Below are 22,037 nucleotides of genomic sequence, written 5' to 3' on the forward strand. Positions count from 1 at the left end.
GCTTTAGCTGCAATATACCTCCCTTTGCTTTCAACTACTCTTAATCATTGTTGTTGTTAAGTAATCAAACTTTGACATACGAATACTATTTCAACTCACTAGTGATTGTGACTATAGTGTGGGGTTGGTCTAATTGTGTTGATCTTTGTTGATTTATATGGATCTCTTAAAAGAAGAAAAAGACTCCTTATTGTGTGTTAGTCTCTAAAGCGTTTGCTAGTCATATGTGGCCTACAAGCCAATCACGTGAGTGATGGTATACGTGACTTGACACATAATTTTTTTACTTATTATTATTTAGTATTTTATCACTTTATAATTGAATATTATTTGAATATATTGTGACGTCCATGGGTCTGCGCAATGAGAGTCGAATCGTGATGAAATCACGATAACGAGATCGATTTACCTTTAAACATAGATCCTAAATAATCTTGATCATAGATTACTCGAGAGGGATATCAAGATAACCGGATAGACTGATTTGTTGTATACTCATCCATATGATATATGCAATTGGTCTCATAGTTGCTCGTGTGGGAACACTATGGATACAATACAAGTGCTCATTGAGGAATGAGTTCACTAATTGATCCGCTTACAAAATACTGAATGGTTGATAATATCTTATTATTAAACAATGATTCCATTGTTCCAATGATATATCTGGTCCTTAAACTTGAGATACTAAGGATGTCCTGTATGAGTACTCCACTCTTTAATATCAAACTTATAGGTTTTGATATCCCAAATATAGCACAGGTGGTTATCGGAAGTGGTAGTTAACCTTACGAGGGTTATTGAGTACCGATAGAGGATCATTCACTCTTTATGTCATGAGAGGAATGTCTCGTGTGTTCTTGCTCTAACAGTTGTAGCCAAGGTCATTCGGATTGAGAGAGAAAGAATTCTCCAAGAGAATCCGATTAGAGCGAGACTCGAGTAGAAACCGTATGGGTCTAACAGTTGTAGGCTAGGTCACATCCATGAGGGAAGGATTCAAAAGTTGCTAAATGATGGATATCTAGATCCATTCGACTATGAGTCATATACAACTTACGATGACTCATAGTCGTCGATCATATGCCTTGCTTTCGTGGAAAACTGACCAACTTTTCATTTAGTGGAACTGGAGAAAAAGCCATTGAGCTATTGGAACTCATATATAGTGATGCATTTGGACCGATGTCAACTCATACCATTGGTTGTTACTCCTACTTCATTACCTTTACTGATGATTTCTCAAGGTATAGACATGTGTAGTTAATAAAATACAAGTCCGAGGGCTTTTGAGAAATTCAAAGAGTATAAGAATGAAGTTGAGAACCAGATTGGAAAGAATATTAAGACTCTTTGATCAAATCGAGAAGGTGAGTACTTACGTACAGAGTTTACCTAGTTCCTCAAGGACCATGAGATTATATCCCAATGGATATCTCCTTATACACCTCAGCTCAATGGTGTATATGAAAGGAAGAATCGTACGTTGTTAGATATAGTACGGTCCATGATGAGTTTCGCTAACTTACCTATCTCATTCTGGGGATATGCCTTAGAGGCCACAACTTACCTTATGAATATAGTTCCAACTAAGTTGGTAGTATCTACACCATATAAGATATGGAAAGAAAAAAAGTCTGATCTTAAGGTTGTTAAGATTTGGGGCTGTCCTGCCCTCGTTAAAAGACACAACCCTGATAAGTTGGAATCAAGGACGGAGCGATACAAGTTCATGCCCAACGAAACTTATGGGTATTATTTCTATCAGCTCGAGGACCAAAAGGTCTTTATAGCCAAGAGAGCGATGTTCCTTAAAAAGGAACATATTCTTGGCGAAGATAGTGGGAGCATGATAGAGTTGAGCAAGGTTGGAGAACCTAGCTCAAGCACCACTCTATAACCCGAGTCTGTTCAGGTACCTAATACATAAGTTCCAACTTTATGTGGGTCCGATAGAGTATCACATCCTCCTAAGAGATATGTGGGATATATTGGAGCAGAGGATATTGAGGAGATTGATCCTTAGACCTATGAGGAGATTATTATGAGTATAAACTTCGGGAAGTGGTAAGAAGCCATGAATTTTGAGATAGATTTTATATACTCTAACAAGGTTTGGAATCTAGTTGATGTGCCTAAGGGTATTGTACCCATCGGTTGCGAGTGGATCTTTAAAAAATAATATCGGAGTAGATGGAAAGGTAGAGACCTATAAAGCAAGGCTAGTGACTAAGGGGTATCGTCAAAGACAAGGTGTTAACTATGACGAAACATTCTTACCCGTAGCCATGCTAAAATCCTTCCTAATTCTATTAGTTATTGCAGTACACTATGATTATGAGATCTAGCAGATGAACGTGAAAATCGTATCCCTCAATGGCAACCTCGAGTAGGAGGTGTATATAATACAACCCGAGAGATTCATGTCCAATGACTGCCTAGATAAGGTATGCAAGTTACATAGATCCATTTATAGACTAAAACAAACTTCCCGAAGTTGGAATATGAGATTTGATGAGGCAATCAGATCTTATAACTTCATTAAGAACGAAGATGAGCCATGTGTGTACAGGAAGGTAAGTGGGAGCGCTATCACCTTTTTGGTGTTATATATGGATGACATCCTGATCATTGAGAATGATATATGAATGCTATACATAGTAAAGACTTGGTTATCTAGATACTTCTCCATGAAGGACTTAGGGGAAGCATCTTATATCTTGAGGACTCAGATATATAAAGATATATCTAAGAGGATGCTTGGTCTATCAAGTCCAGGTACATAGACATCATTGTCAAAAGTTTTGGCATGAAAAATTTCAAAAGAAGTCTCATACCGATGAGACATGAGATATCGCTTTCTAGGAGTATGTCCCCAAAGAAATGGCATAGTGACATAGTAATATCACAATCGATGAATTGAGTGAATCATTATGGAGATAATATTTCATTGAGTTAGAAGGAGTTCTGATAGGTATGACTCACATCCAGCTTAATATTGGGCCTAGAGGATCACACACATATGGTAGGCATTGTGATGAGTAGATGTTCGGATATGAGATATCTATCAGAACCTCATATCTTATTGGATATCTAATAAGCCCCTGAATTATTGCATCATATGGATGAGATCCAATAAGAGCTCATGGGAGATTATTGGATATATATCCACTAATCTAAGAGGCTTAGGTAGTTGGATGGAGATCCAATACCCAATAAGGGGATGATCCATTAGGGTTAAGTTGACAGAGAACCTCTATAAATAGGAGGGATTCAATAGTTCATAAGCTAGAGTCTTTTGCTTCCTCTCTTATTCTCCTCCACCTCACAGTAGACGTGAAGTCTTCAGGAGTGTCATCGCAGTCCTGTTATGTGGATCATCGCTAGAGAGGAGGTCGCTTGACCTCCTTCACCATCTCTTAGAGATTTATAGGAATTCAAGGATATACGATCTCCCTAAGTAATATAATTTATTTCAAACGTGGTTTTCTATTTCATAGATTTTTACGCATCAATCTTTGCACGACGACGAACATATTTTTACGCACCCTTGGATGTCCATTCGTAAATAGTCAACCTCTCTTCGATCATTATCTTGCTAGTATCAAGTTTCCCAATATGTAAGATCAGGTATTAGTTGGTATCTTCAATTTTCTTGTCTATTTTTTATGGTATGCAAAGCACTACATCAATAATTTATATTTATTTAAAAGTTGATAAAGCTTATGTGTTAATACATGATGTGGTATATATGACATGCATTGGTATATATGACATGCAATGTGGGAGAATACATTTATACATATGATAATATATGATGTGGGAGATCATACATGTATTACTATTTTATATTGCAAATGTTACAACCTTGTACAAATGTATTATGACTTATCTTGAATAAGAGTTTTACCTCTTGATTATGTATCTTTATCTTGATTATGTAACTTTAAAGAGGCTATAAAAAGATGAGTTCATAATAAAATGTTTATTGCATTTAGTGCTGTGGGGTTGCAAATATAGCACAATGCATGCTCACCTTCATATATTAAATTAGAAATTAGTATTTATTGAGTTTTCCCTCGTAGTATACACCATGTTTTATAGGTAAAGATATTGTTAATCCATCCATATAATGGGCAAAGAAATGATTAAATATAGGCATTTGCCAAAAACAAATATAGACGATACCCTATGACTATCTTTTTATGCACATGAGTTTAAATAAAAAATACATATACCATATATTTGAGTGTATATGTTTATAATCAATGTGCATATATTAAATATCAATTTATATAAGAAAAACTCTATCATTTTATTTAGCAAGTTAGGATGTTCAAATTTGTACACTTTGCTGATGTGTAATAGCATTGATAAATAAAAAATATAACATCATATTTTAATAATATATGTAGGATATAAATGAAATTAAAAAATAAGATGTTATAAGATAAGGACTAAATAGCTATCAAGTTTCCCAATATGTAAGACCAGGTATTAGTTGGTATCTTCAATTTTCTTGTCAATTTTTTATGGTATGCAAAGCACTACATCAATAATTTATATTTATTTAAAAGTTGATAAAGCTTATGTGTTAAAATATAATTATATATAGATAATTAAAATTTTAATATATTTAAATTAACGTTATTGTTGTTATGATAAATTCTGAATATTCGACTCATGGCAAAATTATTAAAAATTATTATTTAAAATTTTACTTTCATGTATGAGGTAGTTTATAGTAGGTTTTGTATCTGCTTCAGTTATAATATTTTTCAATAGATTTATAATATTTTAGTAAAAATATTAAAAATTATAAATCTATTCAAATATATTATAAATATCACTGTAAATCTTACATGTAAGAATTAGACTGATCCACAGTACTGTATTAATCGATCTAAATTGATGAACTGATTCATCATATCAATCCATATGTATATGAAAAGCAGCAACCACAAAAAAAAAATAATAATAATAATAAAGATGGGTTTTTCCGAAAACTCGTCCAAGTGTAAGGGTATATAAGTACTAAACTAACATATAGTTCTTTCGATTCACGGCCGAAACGCACGCGGCATACATTGGTTCGCTGATTCTGCTGTGTGGTACATCAACGACGTTCCTTTGCCATCTTCATTCTCTACGTGCCACACGCATTCCACAGCAAGCGCCACCGGCCACTCCTCACACGAATATTGACGCACATCGGACGGTCCTCGTCGCAGGCCCTCACTCCGGGCCCGGCCGTAAACACAAGGCACCTCGCCTTCTCCCAAGTCACGAAACCTTGTATTCTTTATCCGTCGGTCCGCCTCCATTTGCCCTTTATAGAAGTCTGTGGACGTCTTTAGAATTCGCTTCCACCGCTTTAAATGCCTCCCCCTCCTCGATTTTAGATCGTTTCCGCCCCTTCCCTCTCTGCGATCGAATTTTGGACCTGCAGCAAACCCTAGTCGACTCGGGCGAAGCGGGAGACATGGCGAGGTTCTCGCGGGATGCGATCGACACCTTCATGAGCATCACCGGCGCCCCCGAGGCCGTCGCGCTGCAGAAGCTCGAGGTACGATCCCCTAGCGCGGTCCCGACGGTTTCTGGTTGATTCGCCTTGGGTCGGATCCAGAATTGGGTTTTTTTTCCTTTTCGTCTTCGTTCTTCTTTGGCGACTTGCGATCCGAATCGTTAGTTCGATTGCTGTTCTTCGATTAATATGATTGCTTAGTGTAATTTGTTGGTTTCTTTAGATTAAATCGATCGGGCCATCACTTGTCGTGAGGGGATGTGTTCTTAAGGTAAGTAAAGTGACCTTAGTGGGGAATGTGTTAGGTGTGCTTGATAAAATGGCTTCTCAAATATGTTCTGTATGAATAGTTATTAGCTTGCATGTAGCTTTTGCAGGTATGTAACGTTCTTATTATGCTTAAATTTAAGGCAATCGTGAAGCATTTTTGTTTTCCTTTGGTTGATGTTCTTATCTTTCCCTTTTAGAAGCATGCATTCTTTACGTAACAATTTGAAGAAAACTTTGTGCGATTGGTACAACCTTTCATGAGAACATCTCATGCGTCATGAGCAAAGGAGAGTGGATCAGTATGGCTACCTTGACTATATTACTTTCTCACACTTCTTGCTAAAATGCGTGTGAATTTTGGGAATAAATCTCGGTTTATTAATATATTGTTTTTGACGGTTTCTTAAGCTTATTGTAGAACAGTGAGTTAGGTCTATGGAGCAAGGTTTTAAATTTTCGTTTCATCTCACATGAAAGGGTCTCAATTGAGCAGTTTTGGTTTCATCCAATACTTTATCTGGGATGAAGTTATGTTCCAAGGATGAATAAATTGTTGAAATGCTGACTTGAGCTATGTACTGTGAAACTTTTGGTCATCCTTTTTTGCTCTTTTTTCTTTTTTAATCCTTATCGAAACTACGGCATTCAAATGGTTTGTGAGTTAAGTTGGCTGGATTGTTGGGAAACTTAGTAGAAGGGTTGGGCTAGGTTTTATAGTTGTAAATTGCATGAATGTTAAATAATATCCTTGTTTCTGTTATGACTGTAATCATGTCGTTCCATGTGTTCGACTTTAGTGCTTTTTCTTTTGTTAGATCAAATTAATCAGATGGATTTACATTTTTGCAATCTTAACTGGAATTTCTTCTCCTTACAAAATCAAATTTTTCCATGAATGATACTCAGGAACGTGGTGGGGACCTGAATGAAGCTATTAATGCTCACTTTAGCGAAGTAGATAGGGTTAAGTATGTGGTCTACACTTACTGATATGCTCTTACTTGTGATTACCGGGTTTTTACTTAGTTATCAGTTACATCTAACAACTGTTTTAATATCCAGCACAAATCAAGGGTCTGTCCCTCCTCGTGAAGATTTGATGCAGACAGATGACGCTTTTGACAGTGGGCCTCTAAGGCCTTCTTTTCCATTATTATCTGCTACTCGAGATGTGAACCCATTTTCTCTGCTTGATTCAAAATTTGGCCTTTTTTCAAGCCTTTTTGATGGTGGAGGTGCTTCCAGTTTTCCTAGACATGGTCCACGTGTTTCTCACCCAAGGGAGGTAAGGGAAATTCCCATTGATTTCAAGGATGACAACAGAGGAAGTGGACCTTCTGGTGTAGGACCTAGAATTGAGGAGGTCACTGGAAATGAAACTGCACATGGTCATGAGATTCATGGCACTGTCATCATTGATGATGAAGATGATGATGGCATTCAACCTACTCATGGTGGTCATGGTGTTAAATCCTCTGCTGACACCTCTCTTGGTCAGTGTGCTGGACCAAGTGTTTCCCCGTTGGCTGATATGACTGATTATAGCAATGAGATAGAAGAGGAAATGATCAAAGCTGCTATTGAAGCTTCCAAGCGAGAAGCTCAGCAACATGTAATTAAACAGTTTGATGATCTTATAAATCTTTGATCTGTAACTAATCCATCGTCTTACCAATCATTTTCACCTGTGTCGCTGTAGGATATTCATGATCACCCAAAGTCGCCTGCAACTGATGATACTGATCTTGCACGAGCCGTTTCATTGTCCTTGAAGGTCTATTTTATGCTTATCTACTCTAGTATTAAGTGGTTATTTTATCTGTACAATGTTTTGATGTTTCCTTAATTACAGACAGCAGAACAAGAGAGAGTGCTACGTCAACAGGGTGTGTATGTTGGAGAGAATCCATCTATTATGGAAGTAGATGATGCAGAAAAAGATGCTGCATTTAATGGAAGGTGTGGATCTTTTATTACACATTGATGTGGAAGTAGAATCCACAAAGGTGCTGCATTATTTCTTTGTGGCCTTTTTCTAATCCTATTATCATCAGATAGGGAATGGTATCGTGCAAATATTCTAATTTTTCTACTTCATTTCTTTTAAGTCTCTTGTGTGCATGATCTTATGTGTGGCTGAACCTAATGGAAGTTGGCTGTTTAATCAAGATCAGCTAGAGTCAAAATGGAAGAACACTGTGTGGAGGGAGGGAGGTGGGAGGGAGCAAGTGTGCGGTTGTGTGTGCATCAACACATGGCCAACCAACTGGCACACACCTGCATGTGGGTGTGTGTGCGGGTGTGCAGCATGTCTTAACACATGGCCATCCACCCTGATGTCTTTTTCTTCGGGTAATATTAGATGGTATGTGTCTGTTCACTATCTGATGTACTGGAACCATATCAGTCCAGTAGGCTATTGAAACCAGTATTAGGCCAAGATTTAAATCCTTGATTCAATCAAACACTCTTGGAATTTATGATGATACTTAATTCATCTAATAGTGGCAGTAAAATACTTAGAGCATTTAATACTTTCTTCTTATGTTTCAGTAGGCATTATATCAACAGCGGATAAATAAGAGGTTGTTTAGAACATTTTTTATCTAATGTATTTTTGTTGAAAACTTGTAGAAGCTTTTGGAACTAGTTCTATATTTGTTGTTTTCCTCATTTTTAAAAAAAATTCAGTTGCATTCTGAACCAATGTGTGACATTGTTGAGTGTCAAAGCATGCAACCAACACCTCATGCATGGTCAATTTTGGCTGTGCTTGCCTTGCTGGTCATGAGTATCCATCACATGTACCTTTCTTGGTATGTGATTTTTATGGCTGCTGCAACGCATATTTCATGGTATGTGCTATAGCTGCCCATTCAGTGTGGTACTATTGCGTGGCTTGACATTTCCTCGATTAAAGCCTTGGAGTAATGTTGTTTTGGTCTTATTTTGGTGACATTATCCTCATTCAAATAGTTTAGGTAAAAATTCTATTATGTCTAAGTTGTATCCATGCCTATGTATAACATTCTGCCTTGATGTGCAACAGTAGTTGAAATAGTCTTTTAGGAGACCATCAGATATCCATTTGTGGAGAAGTCCACATTGTTCTTGATGTCTCATGATGTTGCATGAGTTATGCAATCTGTTCTAGATTTTGGTGACTACAAATACTATTCTGGTCATTCTTCGTGAAACATTTAACTAATAATTATTTTGATATGAAAAGATTGTATCTAGTGAATTGCCTAAATGATACTCTTGTTATTGATACATGCCCTTTTGTTGTTGGAGGCATGGATTTGTTTCAGCTGACACTGGAACCTCAAGTCAAGTGAAATCAGAGGAGGAAAATCCATTTGTTTTGGAAGAAAGTGAAGACATAGAGGAACAACCTTTAGTGAGACACCGTTCCAGGCATTTAACTCCTGCTAATGTAGATTCTGCAGACTCTGGACAAGTCAGCTATAGTGCTTCAGGTCCTCCACAGCCTATAGATAGGCACCCTCAGCATAATGGACATGTTTTTGAGAATGACGAGGTAGGCATACGAACGATGGAGTATGTTATTATTTTGTTCATGAATGAATTGAACTCAAACATCATAGTAATATGAACAATTTTCTCTTTATTCTTTGGATAAGTGGGGTGGGATATCTTCCGAGGAGCATGATGAAGCTGTCATGCTTGAGGCTGCAATGTTCGGTGGTATTCCTGATGGAACATCATATCGTTTTGGATATCCACCTCGTCAAATGCCTCGTCCACCATCCCCTACACTTACAGCACAGCGCTTGTTAAGAGAGCAACAGGTTCGATATGCCCTTTTACTTTCAGTTGGTTGCTGCTGCAGTCAACTTATGCAAAGTGTCGTTGATTTCAGGATGATGAGTATCTTGCAGCACTGCAAGCTGATAGAGAAAAAGAATTGAAGGCCCAGCAGGAGGCTCAACTTCGCCATTTGGAAGAGACTGCTGCCAGGGAAGCTGCTCTTCAGAAGCAGAAGCATGAAGAGGAGGAAAATCAAAAGAAACAGCTTGAGGAAGAGGTAATACATACTGTCTCTACATGGCGAACCAACAGCAATGGAGATGGTTTTTTGGACTAAATTATTTACTGCCTTAAGGTTTATAGTCTTAAGATTTTAAATATCATGTTGCTGCCAAATTAGCTATATATAGCTATAGTGAGAAAAATATGACTTGCTATTATATTTATATTAGTTCTGTAGATACTGTGGGCACCCTTGAAGCCCTAGAGTTGTATATCTTAATTTATTTGTATGTGTCTACAGAATTTCAGACTTCACATTTGTAACTAAAATTTGGATGGATGACAAATTACAATGATTTCATATACTTCACAATTTTAGTACTATTAGTTTTTATATTGTTTAAAATATGAAATATAAATTAAAGACTAGCAGCTATAAAGTCTTGTTTATAACATTTTTGACATGACTTTCGAAAATAGAGGTACGAGGGAGAAGTTATATGATCAAGGATACAAGAAAACCCATTTTCATTTCAAAAAACTGGAGAGATGAACTGAGAATAGAGATTATATACATGTGTTTCTGAACAAATTTTAATGGTACGACAAATGAGTTTTTAAGCTTAATAGTCATCTAGTAGTCTTTTGCTTTCTTGAAGTTTGTGTCTAGTTGTCTTGGCATGGAAAATTAATCGACATTTTGACATTCATCCTCCAGCTGTACTTACCTATGATTAAGATTACCTTGTGGGGAACAGTTCAGTAGTCTGTCCTTAAAGGTATATTATATGCAGAATGTGCAAGTATTATTAACATACAACAAAGACTCTTTTTGGGTCGATACTTATTGGTTTAGTGGTTGGGATAACCTGGTTTGTTGCAGGAACTTGAGTTGAAGCTTGCTGCAAAGCAATCATTATTACCACAGGAGCCTTCTTTAGATGATGGAAATGCTGTGACTCTTCTCGTGCGTATGCCTGATGGAAGTAGGCGTGGACGTCGCTTTCTGAAATCTGACAAACTTCAGGTTGAACTTTTGGATCGGCCATCATTGACAAAGCATACAGAAGCATTTAATTCTTCTTTTTTTGGGGGTTATATCTTTAATCACACTTTTGCCATTTGTTGCAGTTGCTTTTTGATTACATTGACGTTGGAAAGGTGGTTAAGCCCGGCTCCTACAGATTGGTAATACTTCAGTTTGTGATGTTTTGATTTGTCGCTCTTTTTATAATCACAGTACCTTTCACTTCTGGAGAACTGTCATATGTCATATGTATGTCAGACTCTTCGATTGGCATGTTTCGATTCAGTTGGTCTTGTTATGGGGTTTGAAAATAAGATTTGGTTGTCAATGTTTCCGAATCTAACAGCACACTTCAAAGCTGCTTTAGTCTGCCTTGTGCATCATTTCATTGCGTCGTGTGGATCTATCAATTTATTTGCCTCGAGTTTCAGTATTATCATTGTTGCCCTCATTTCATTTCTCTGAATCTGACAGGTGAGGCCATATCCTCGTCGTGCTTTCACCGAAGAAGAAACCCAACTATCCTTGAGCGAACTGGGCCTGACGAGCAAGCAAGAGGCACTGTTTCTAGAGTTGATTTAGAGCCTGCGATGCTTGGAAGTGCTAGAACAATAGATCAACTTATCACATGAAAATTGGATGCTTCCACGGGTGTTTGCCTGAGATGTTGGTGGTCTCAAACCATGACACAAGTGTTTGGTTGAACTCAGTCCATGTGTGAAGACTTGGTGATTTGCCCCTTTTGGTGAGATTTGAATGCTCTTTCAGGAATGGTTTCATTTCTATGTTTGCAGTCGTCGGTCCAGAAAACCGTGTACATATAAAGAAAGGTCGCCACGAACCATGTTTGCTACCAAAAAAATGAAAAGAAAAAATAGAGGTTTAATAAAGAGAAACTAATATTCTCTTCCTTGAATTATGTTAAACTATGTGAGCTGACAGCCACTTTCAGAAAGCTCAACCAAGGAAATCCGGCATTATCTTTTCTGACCTATTGAATCATGAATTCAGTAAAGCTGGAAATTTCTTCGAGCAGCAGCAGGTTTTGTTCCTCGATAAGCTTTTGCTGCAGCCACAGAAGCTTCTCCCTCCCTCCCTCTTTTAAGAGGCCAAGATGTCTGTACGTACGGATACCACGCAGCGTTAGCGATAGAATACATATGCATAAACCATGCAGCGTTACTAGCAACGGAATGGAGATTTCCTATGTCACTCGAGGCCAATTAAAGGCCATCTTCTTAGAACTCGGTGGGTGATGGAGAGGCAGAATGATGGATGGAGGGAGTCGAGTAGATAGGTAAATTGTGTCACATTAAACTACATGTAGTAGACTAATGAATTCTAGATGTTCTTGTCTTTCCATTTGTTTCTCACTGAAGTTGATCAATCAAGATCGGTCAACCCCATCTCTCTCTCTCTCTCTCTCTCTCGTGGTAGAACTCCAAGAGCGAGGAATTAATCTGCTTCCACTCTCTGTTAATCCATCGATCGGGCTGCGAATATAGGATCCATTGCACCATTTTTTGATAAGAGTCCACAGCACCACTCACCAATAACGAATCTGGACTCGGAACAACGACGTAGGATGACTCGCCGAGTCGATCCGCAACGACGACACTTAGTCCCACATCACAATTACCAAGATATCTTCAAGCTATATTATAACCCCAACGGGAGAACAGAGCACGACCTTACTTGAACAGGATCTGTTCTATAGGTTCGTACAACTGTCTCTTAGAACTCTAACGAGACAGGCACAAAAGTCTGATTGATGATTCAGGACCTCAGGATCGGAGCGTGATTAACGGTGGGGATCTCTCGAGGTCTCTCACAGTAGGGGATCGTTCTCAGCTGTTGTTGCCCATCGGCTGGGACGATCCTGGGGTTGTCTGACAGACCCAAAAAACGTTTTTTGGACGTTCGACTCGAATGTTGGGTCAAACACTTCTTTATATAGATATGATAATGAAAGGAAGAGCTTACGAAGATAATTGTGAGAGCAATAACAAAAATATTTTGAAGTAGTTTTTTTGACGTGCACACGTGACGAAGATAGAGAGAGAAGAACCTGAAGCTTAGACGCATCGCTCAAGCGGATGATATCGAGATGCGTGAGAGAGAGAGGAAGAAGAAGAAGAATCGACTATTGTTTACAGCTTAAGGAACCCCAACCTGAATCTCGTACGCATCGTTTAGAGAGAGAGGAATATGGCAATGTATGTAGCTTGGCATCGTTTAGAGAGAGAGGAATATGGCAATGCATGTAGCTTGGCAAACACCAGCCTGAAGCTGGCGGGCATCATGACGTGACAAAACTCGCCCAACGCTTCTCTTCACTCGTGATAGAATTATCCGCTTCATAGACAGGAATCCAATAATATCAAGTCCCACATCCTAAATATCACAATGTTCCAAGCCATATATTAGAGATAAAACCAGCAAATTAAACGTTACACGTACTATGACCCTTGGGATCAGATAGATCTCTCTCGAGGTCAAAATAGCAGGAGACTACAATCCGCTGAGCTTGTGGTTTTCTGTGGGTTTTTTTGTTTTTAATGTACATGAGTTTAAATGAAAAACGTATATATTTATAATCTATGTGCAGATGTTAAACATCAATTTGTATAAGGAACATTTTATCGTTTTATTTAGTAAGTTAGGATGTTTAAATTTGTACACTTTTCTAATGTGTTATATTTGATAGCATTGATAAATAAAAAAGGTAACATCATATTTTAATCATAAATATAGTATATGAATAAAAGTGAAAATAGAGTGTTATAACATAAGAACTAATTAGAGATCAGGTATTGGTTGGTATCTTCAATCTTCCTATTATTTTTGGGTATGCAAAGCACCACATAAATAATTTATATTTATTTAAAAGTTGACAAAGTTTATGTGTTAAAATATAATTATATATATAATTAAACTTTATACATGTTTAAATTAACATTATCGTTGTTATGATAAATTATGGTTATTCAACTGTTGGCAAAATTGTAGAGCCAACCAATATTAACTTCTAAGTTTGGTATATGTTTTGATTTACATAGTGCATGATATATCCGACAAGACCCGTATGATACTTAAATTAGTATTGAATTACATAGTTCTATCAGATATTAAACGAAAATGGTATAATTCATGACAGGGCTTAAGAGACAATCCTCGAAAAAATATATTGAAGTCTTTTATAGTACGATATGTGACTATTGGGTTAAGATCATAGTTAATGTTGGGAATGGTTATCTAATCGTTAATGAGATTATGAAATCATGCCATGAATTTAATAATATAAAGTAATAATTTGTCGTTAATGCTACATGGCCAAGCTCGAGCCCACGTGATGTATCGATCAAATGAGATTGGAGTATAAGTTAAGTAGAGATGAAATTATTAGGAACGAGTCGACACTAAGAGTGGGAGTGAATTAGTGCAGCGGTAAAAACATCGATTTAAGAAAAACTCTTCGATTAAAATCGATTTTGAAAATATGCTTAGATTGAAATCATGTTTATTATCGCATTGACGATAATTTGCGGTTAATGTAAATTGTACAAAGTAAATGTAAAACAAATTTTATAGTTGTTCGGTCGTTGTGACCTACATTTACTCCGTCGATGCCACTAACATCCACTATTGGTCTTTCTTCACTAGTGTACAAATTTAAGTTAGGATGTTTAAATTTTTACACTTTTCTAATGTGTTATATTTGATAGCATTAATAAATAAAAAAGGTAACATCATATTTTAATCATAAATATAGTATATGAATAAAAATGAAAATAGAGTGTTATAACATAAGAACTAATTAGAGATCAGGTATTGGTTGGTATCTTCAATCTTCCTATTATTTTTGGGTATGCAAAGCACCACATCAATAATTTATATTTATTTAAAAGTTGACAAAGTTTATGTGTTAAAATATAATTATATATATAATTAAACTTTATACATGTTTAAATTAACATTATCGTTGTTATGATAAATTATGGTTATTCAACTGTTGGCAAAATTGTAGAGCCAACCAATATCAACTTCTAAGTGGGGTATATGTTTTGATTTACATAGTGCATCATGATATATCCGACAAGACCCATATGATACTTAAATTAGTATTGATTTACATAATCCAATCAGATATAATTCACTATAGGGCATAAGAGATGTATTTATAAGCTTCAAGTTGATTCAAACTTGGAGCCTAAAAAGATCTCATCGTAGGTTTCCTGGGTCCTAGCGGTACCATCGCCTGCAGCACTGACACTAGGTGGTATTACTGCTTGGAAGACTATGTTTGGATGGTACCATCGCCTAGACTAGCAGTACCACCGCTTGACATAGTCTCGGAGACTATGCCACGACGATGCCACTTGTTGGGTCATTGTTTGGGCCTTCTACTTAGCCCAACATAGCCCAAACTTGGGTCACTGAATAACCCTTTCTTTTGGCCCAAAACAGTCTTATTTTTGGCTTAGTTGGCCCATAATTGAGTTGGTCTAATTACATTCTAAATCGACTCAATTATACTCTAAAATCTAACTCGATCTAGGCAAATTATTACAAGCAATCATGTATTGTCCGACATGTCATTGGTTCTTCCGATGCTTCGTCCGATCCTTCGACGCTTCGTCCTCTTTTGCGGCCTTTGCCCAATCGGCATGTTGACCTTTGTAACTCCGATCTCCTTGGCGCAATGTTCGTTCTTCTAGGATCGATGCCTGAATTCTCGACCTGAAGCCTTCTGCTGACAAGTCGACCATTCCTCCGGCCCAACGTCCAATATTTTGACATGTTCAATTTGTCTCTCCCGATCAACGTTAGCCCTTTGTTACTCAAACGCATATTAGAACAACACTATAATTGGTTTCATCATCAAAATCCGAGATTTAACAAAAATATTAACTAGGTGTCAACCAGATCGTGATGACATTTCGACCAAGTATTTAATTTCTTAGTAATCATGTTTTTGAATAATGGAAGTGCTAAAAATAAATGTGATAAAAGTATTGTAAACATAGTTAAAAATACTAAAATTGATATAGAAGTTGGTTGTTCTTATTTCTAAACAATTAAAAATTATTTAAAAAATATTTTTCTGTATGAGCTGATTTATATAAGGTTTTGTATTCATTTACTTCACTCATAATGTTTTTCAATAAAAAAATTATAAATCTATTCAAATATATTATAAATATCACTATAAATGTTACATGTGAGAATTAGAGTGAGCCATAGTTCAGTAGTGATCGATCTAAATTGATGAACTGATTCATCATATCAACCAATCCATATGGTGTAATGTGGTATTTTAGAAACGTATCTCAAGAATTATGATGAATAATAATATCTGAGAAATATGAAAAGCAGCAACCTCGAAAAACAAAAACAAAAATCCATCGACCGGGATCCATTGGCACCATTTTTTGATAGAGTCCACAGCACCACTCACCAACAACGAATCTGGACTCGGAACAACGACGTAGGATGACTCGCCGAGTGGATCCGCAACGACGACACTTAGTCCCACATCACAATGTCTGAAGATATCTTCAAGCTATATTAGAACCTCAACGGGAGAACGGTGTACGACCTTACTTGAACAGGATCTGTTCTATAGGTTCGTACAACTGTCTCTTAGAACTCTAACGAGACAGGCACAAAAGTCTGGTTGATGATACGGGACCTCAGGATCGGAGCGTGATTAACGGTGGGGATCTCTCGAGGTCTCTCACGGTAGGGGATCGTTCTCAGCTGGTGGTTCCCATCCGGCTGGGGCGATCCTGGGGTTGTCTGACAGACCCACAATCCTTTTTTGGACCATGCATATTTTGTTTGTTAATTGGACACGCATCTTCTATTGCTGTTTAAGTTCTTTTACTTGCAAAAAGTCCTCAATTAAAATGAGACATATATATCTAATGTTAAACATAAATATAATTATATTTGTATATATCCATGTTGTTCAGATGGATATATAATTTTCGCTTTTTTAATAATAGTTGGGTTGTATCATCCCATTATTTAAAATAATAAATATTGCGCCCAGAAGAATTACATCTGTTGTTTCTTTGTTTCTCTCCTTAACAAACAGTCAGTGCATCAGAACATTCCTTCCATCTCCATTATACCATAAAGCTCGAAGAAGCTTTTATATATATATATAGCCCACATCTGGTCCAATCAGGCAAGTGCTACTTCTCCCAATCATTCAATTCAAAATTCCCTTAGTTTCATTGATTGGTATACAGGCAATGTTTAAAGTAAACTGCTACTCTGCATCTCAATTTCATTCAAACATAGCATAAGGTGCATGAACTGAGATTATTGACAAATAACTCATGCTCTTATGCCTCACTTAACAGGTTAGATACTGAACATCTTATTGTTTTCCGTGACAATGAAAGGATGGAGTTGAATCATCCACACACGTGTTGATGAACAAATTGTATCGAATCAAGAATTGATAATTAGCTCTAAGCAGCAGCAGCACTTTGTTGTTGATCTTGCACTTGTGTCCATTCTGCTGGCCACCAATCCGGTATCATGGCCTTGATTCTCACTTCATCCTGTCCCTCGATGCGTAGGTTTGGTGACTGCTTGAGGACCTCTTCCAGTCTCACCAGTCCCATACCACGGCATCCGAGAGCTGTTGTCACAGTCCCGACCTTTTTATCGGAAGCATAATTTACTATGTCTGAATTGGGCGATACTGCTTGCTGTAGGTCTGAACAAAAGGATGAATGAGCACAGATGATCATATGCAAAAATTCAAACCCAAAAAGTCGTCTTGAAGCCAGCTATATAGAAATTAGAACCTTCTCCGTTGTCGTTTACAAACTTCAGTGGAAGCAACCGCTTGCGGATGACACCTCGATGATGTGTCCGAGCAACAAGCTCCTGACCTACATAGCATCCTTTATCGAAGGAGATGGCATTCAACCCCACAAGATTGTATTCAAGAGGAACTGCCTCACCTATGGTGAAATAGAAAGAACAAAGGGTAATAATCTACAAAAGTTCTCGACTATCAATGGCCACCACATGAGAAGGTTATGAAGAGCAACTTGACATGAGTTATGGAAAGGAAATCATATATGCTGTCATGTCTGGAGCGCAACCATGCAGTGAAACAATCATAGACTAGATCTACACTTAGATTCTACACTCTTACTTATTTTCACATCTTCAAAGTAAATATCTACTTGATCTTTCCCTAGCTCTGTTAACTTGATAATTGTTTTTTTCCTCGTACTTAATACCTGCTTTACTAAAAATAATCATAGGCCTCCTTTTATGCCATACTTGTAATTTATTTTCCTCTTTTATCTACTATAGTTGTTCTAGAATTTTTTTTTTACAGTTTTGTCAATATTTAAAGTGTGTCGTCTGTAGTGATTGATTTTTGAACTTTCTCAGAATCATCAATTCTCTATTGAAGCTATACACCTAGCTTCAAACTTTCCAAGAATCTCTTTTGTCACACTCCTAATCTCAGTGACTATCAGAGTCCATATGACAGATATTATATCAGTCTAAAATTCCAAGCCTCTTCATTGTTCATCTGAATTTTGAAGAGTCCTATATTATTTATCTTTAACATTGTACCATCTAATTCTAGAATCGAGCCAGCACCCCAGATACCTCCAATTTCATACTGAAAATATATGATAAGAGTGTGAGCATTTACAAGCTTTATGACCTATTCATCCTAAAAGCAACAAAATTTGTTAATGTAATGAACCAAAAATGTAGAGAAGGTAGACAAACTTATGATGAATTTGAAGATGAGATTATCATTTAAACCTCACTGCATCAGTACAAGCATCAAATACATTCTCCTAAGGTATCAATGTCTACACTTTGGATATCAACAATTAAGAAATGCATTCTCGTAACAAGAATTCATAAACGAACCAGCGCATCAGGTTCCAACTTATATTCGATGTCTTTACAACCAATTTATGTTATGAAATCATGAGACATAACATAATATGTCTCCTTTTGTTGTTAGTTCTGTTTACAAAACTATTGAAATGGTCCAGTCCTCAAAAAACATTATAGGATATCTGAATTGATTTCTAAGATGTTTGATGAGTAACCAGCCAAACCTTTTGGAATCTCAGTGGAACCTTCTGGAACTCCTTTCTCTAATCTCCACTGTAGGTAGTGCCATTCACTAGCTTCCTTATCAGCCTCCACTAAGGGTGCTGCATAGAGAAGTAAAAGAAGTGAAAATTAGGATATCAATAGTGAATCTTTGTTTGCACTCTCATGACAAGTAGTTGACAGAATGAAAGACAATTTAGTAGCCTCACGAGTTGCATTAGCGGGGAAGATTCCTCTAAATCCTAGGCAATTCAATCTAGGATCCTTGAACCATTGCCAACTAAGATCATTTCCTTGTGCAGCAGCTATACCAGCATAACCAACTCCTCCCCAACCAACCGATGCAGCCTCAGGTTCTTCAGCTGATGCTGAATTACTAGAAAGGTTGCTGCCAAATCGTTGCCAGCAGGAGAATTCCTTGTCCACGTTGTCTATCCCAACCTTTGATCTCAAACAATACCTATAGCACATGAATAAAAGAACCATAAAAGTGACATCCTTTTTGGTTGCTTAAATGAACGGCAAGGTTTTCTATAAAAGATTGATAGTATAGAGAACACTGGGGACTGTGTTTTATGTCTGTCTTCCAATCTTAACAAATTGACATTGGCAATTCATGCTCCATCAGTTTTGGACATCCCGCACTTTAGCAACTCCAATGGGCCATGAGAAATTCAGTAAACTGATGTAGAAGAAACAAAAGTGTTGAAAATAAAAGACTATCTTGGATTCCAAGTAACTGCTATCAGATGTTGGCCCTGCTTGAAAAGTGGCTAATTGATGTTAATTGATCTTATGTATTCGCTTGTCTGCTACGTAGCAAAGAACTATTTCTAGTTTCTATCTTCTTTTTACTTCATCTTTTTTTTTTTGAATGACATCTATCACACTTTTCTGATATACATTCAGTTATTAAGCTGCTGTAACCTGTGATCTTTAATTACTAGGGTTATCATCAATGTTATTACTTGCAACAGCACTGACAGCAGAACAGCAGTGCTTAGTCATCTAGAAACTCATTTTTAAGATAAATGATAATCCTTATATGACAAACTGTAAAGAAGCAATCAGCTAAATTCACCATATTTTCATTTTAAAAATTTTGAAACAGCACTAAATACCTAACTATAACATATTAGTCACTTTATAATGTTTGATAAATGACAAATTGATGATTTCTATTCAACAAAGAAGTACCATTTTCACCACACAAAACCTGAAAATACAGTAATACACACAGTTACAAATAACTATCACTATATTGATAGATAAGCAAATAAAAATAACTGGCAATGTGTAGTCAATGGGGAATCTTCTCGTATAATTTCCAACCAAATGCTCCTAAAACTTACAGCCGGAAGAAGATAGGGACATTGAATACCTCACTAGCAAGATGGCACTTAATCAAACTGTAAACACTCCAGATGTACTAAATTCACTTATCCTCCATTTTAATTGAAAAAACTTGAATTTTTAGCATAATATGCAAGACAAACTTCTTCATTAGTCCATGTTTATCCTTTTTGTCATTTCTTTTCCCTCTAAGAGTTGTGCATCCATAAGCAAACTTTTGACTCGGGTAAAGAGACAATATGATTAAACATAACAAATATCAAGTTAATTAGAAGTTTTCAGACAACGAGAAGACTCAAGCTGCCAACCAAAATATGTTCATAGCTTCATTTATAGTTAAAATATCATGCTATAATGAAATGAAATAACAATTAGTGGAGGTAGGAGAGGTAGAGAGAGACCTATGAAATTTTATTAGTGAAAATAAAAAGACACTCAGTTGCTCTTACAATAACAGGAAAATTACCCTAAACATGGACATGGATCCATGATGGAGAAAGATCCATAGAGCATTACAACTGGTTGTTGTTGTTTTAGCTTCATCCATGATCTGGTTAGTCAACTCTGTCATTTGTAGAAATTTACAGATGTCTTATACCCAAATTTAACAAAATTGAAGCAATTATGTCTTCATTGTTGAAGTGTTTGATTGACTCTCCAAATGCATGCAAGATCCTCTAATTAATCTTTGATGTTAATTGGAAGGATGAGGTCAGCACATACAGATATTTCTTCTTATAATCAGATCTAGCTTAATAAAGCCAGCATATATGATGATAACACAAAAAATTGAAACCCAACACCTTCATAGTTTGATGCAATACTGCCAGTGTTTGCATATGACAAGGACCAGACAAAACTATCATATGTCAATGTGTGCATTCAAACTAATGCATAGTTTCTACTGAGGATATGTCAATGTGTGCATTGAAAGCAACGATCTTCCTGCAATATGAATTTAAGGGGAAAAAGGAGAAAAGGAAAGGTATCGAACCCTTACTTCTTGAAGCAATCAAGAAGATCATCCACGACGGCGGTGTCGACATCGGCGAGCAAAGTGAAGGGCTCCTCAGAGTCGGCCGAGCCGGACCCCGACCCAGTCCGCCCATCGAGCTTCTCGTCGGGCCGAGGGGGGCGGTACAGGAAAAGGTCGTACAAGAACCTTCCTTGGGGGGTGAGCAGGGCAGCGTATATCGGCGGCGGGGAACGGTAAGTGAGATTAGGCGTGGGGAGGTAGGAGGCCTGAGAGACGCGGCTGTCAGTGGGAGGGGTGCGGGCCGCAAGGGGGCGGATGTCGTTGGTGAGTAGGCCCTGGAGGAACTTGACCGTGTCGGGGCCGCGGAATCGGAGCACGGAGCGGGACTCGAGGCGGCAGGCCAGGGGCCCCGCATCGTCCAGGCGACGCCCCGGCGAGGTCTGAGAGTGGACGCTTCGGAGGAAGGAGCTGGAGAAGGCGGTGCGGAAACGCGATCCGAAACGGAAAGAAGACATCTTACTTGCTTTGTTACTGTTGTTCCTCTCCTTCTTCTTCTTCCTCTCTTCTGCTCCTCCTCCTCGTCGTTGAGGGGGCGGAGGCGGAGGAAGCTGCGGCGAGAGCGGACGCGTGTGGCGAGGAAGACGTGACAGTGAGGTCACGTGCGAGAATGGATCTATTCCTTGGCGACCCTTCATCTCCACCCTTCATTCTTCGAATCAGATGATCTCAGCCTTCCACCCGCCGAGATGATGGGTGTTTCCACTCCGGATGGTGGACCA

The 22,037-nt window shown here is 37.5% G+C and overlaps 2 protein-coding genes and 2 non-coding genes across 5 annotated transcripts; 3 read left to right on the top strand and 1 right to left on the bottom strand.

Moving 5' to 3' along the window:
• The first annotated feature begins 5,330 nt into the window (after nt 1-5,330).
• On the top strand, nt 5,331-11,724 carry LOC135582285 (plant UBX domain-containing protein 8-like). Of its 2 annotated transcripts, XM_065171927.1 has the most exons (11): nt 5,331-5,566; nt 6,701-6,762; nt 6,857-7,406; nt 7,494-7,568; nt 7,647-7,753; nt 9,089-9,335; nt 9,439-9,606; nt 9,678-9,842; nt 10,671-10,814; nt 10,919-10,975; nt 11,289-11,724. In XM_065171927.1, exons 1-11 carry the CDS (start codon nt 5,483-5,485, stop codon nt 11,394-11,396), a joined length of 1,767 nt encoding a protein of 588 aa, XP_065027999.1. In that variant the 5' UTR covers nt 5,331-5,482; the 3' UTR covers nt 11,397-11,724. The 2 variants fall into 2 exon arrangements, with proteins under 2 accessions (XP_065027999.1, XP_065028000.1); XM_065171928.1 differs by lacking the exon at nt 6,701-6,762 and having other exon boundaries at nt 5,427-5,566.
• Nucleotides 11,725-12,499: 775 nt separating this feature from the next.
• Nucleotides 12,500-12,713, top strand: LOC135652013 (small nucleolar RNA U3). The gene has a single exon (XR_010502029.1). It is a non-coding gene; the product is annotated as a small nucleolar RNA U3 (small nucleolar RNA).
• Nucleotides 12,714-16,408: 3,695 nt separating this feature from the next.
• LOC135652014 (small nucleolar RNA U3) lies at nt 16,409-16,623 on the top strand. The gene has a single exon (XR_010502030.1). It is a non-coding gene; the product is annotated as a small nucleolar RNA U3 (small nucleolar RNA).
• Nucleotides 16,624-17,018: 395 nt separating this feature from the next.
• On the bottom strand, nt 17,019-21,933 carry LOC104000454 (putative transferase At4g12130, mitochondrial). Its single transcript, XM_009422507.3, has 5 exons — nt 21,283-21,933; nt 19,139-19,389; nt 18,932-19,030; nt 17,639-17,797; nt 17,019-17,547 (listed from the first exon to the last, which is right to left on the bottom strand). The coding sequence occupies exons 1-5, from the start codon at nt 21,771-21,773 to the stop codon at nt 17,297-17,299; spliced, it is 1,251 nt and encodes a 416-aa protein (XP_009420782.2). The 5' UTR covers nt 21,774-21,933; the 3' UTR covers nt 17,019-17,296.
• Nucleotides 21,934-22,037: the final 104 nt, after the last annotated feature.

This window comes from Musa acuminata, chromosome BXJ3-10 (genome assembly GCF_036884655.1).
Source record: "Musa acuminata AAA Group cultivar baxijiao chromosome BXJ3-10, Cavendish_Baxijiao_AAA, whole genome shotgun sequence".
Lineage (NCBI taxonomy): Eukaryota > Viridiplantae > Streptophyta > Magnoliopsida > Zingiberales > Musaceae > Musa > Musa acuminata.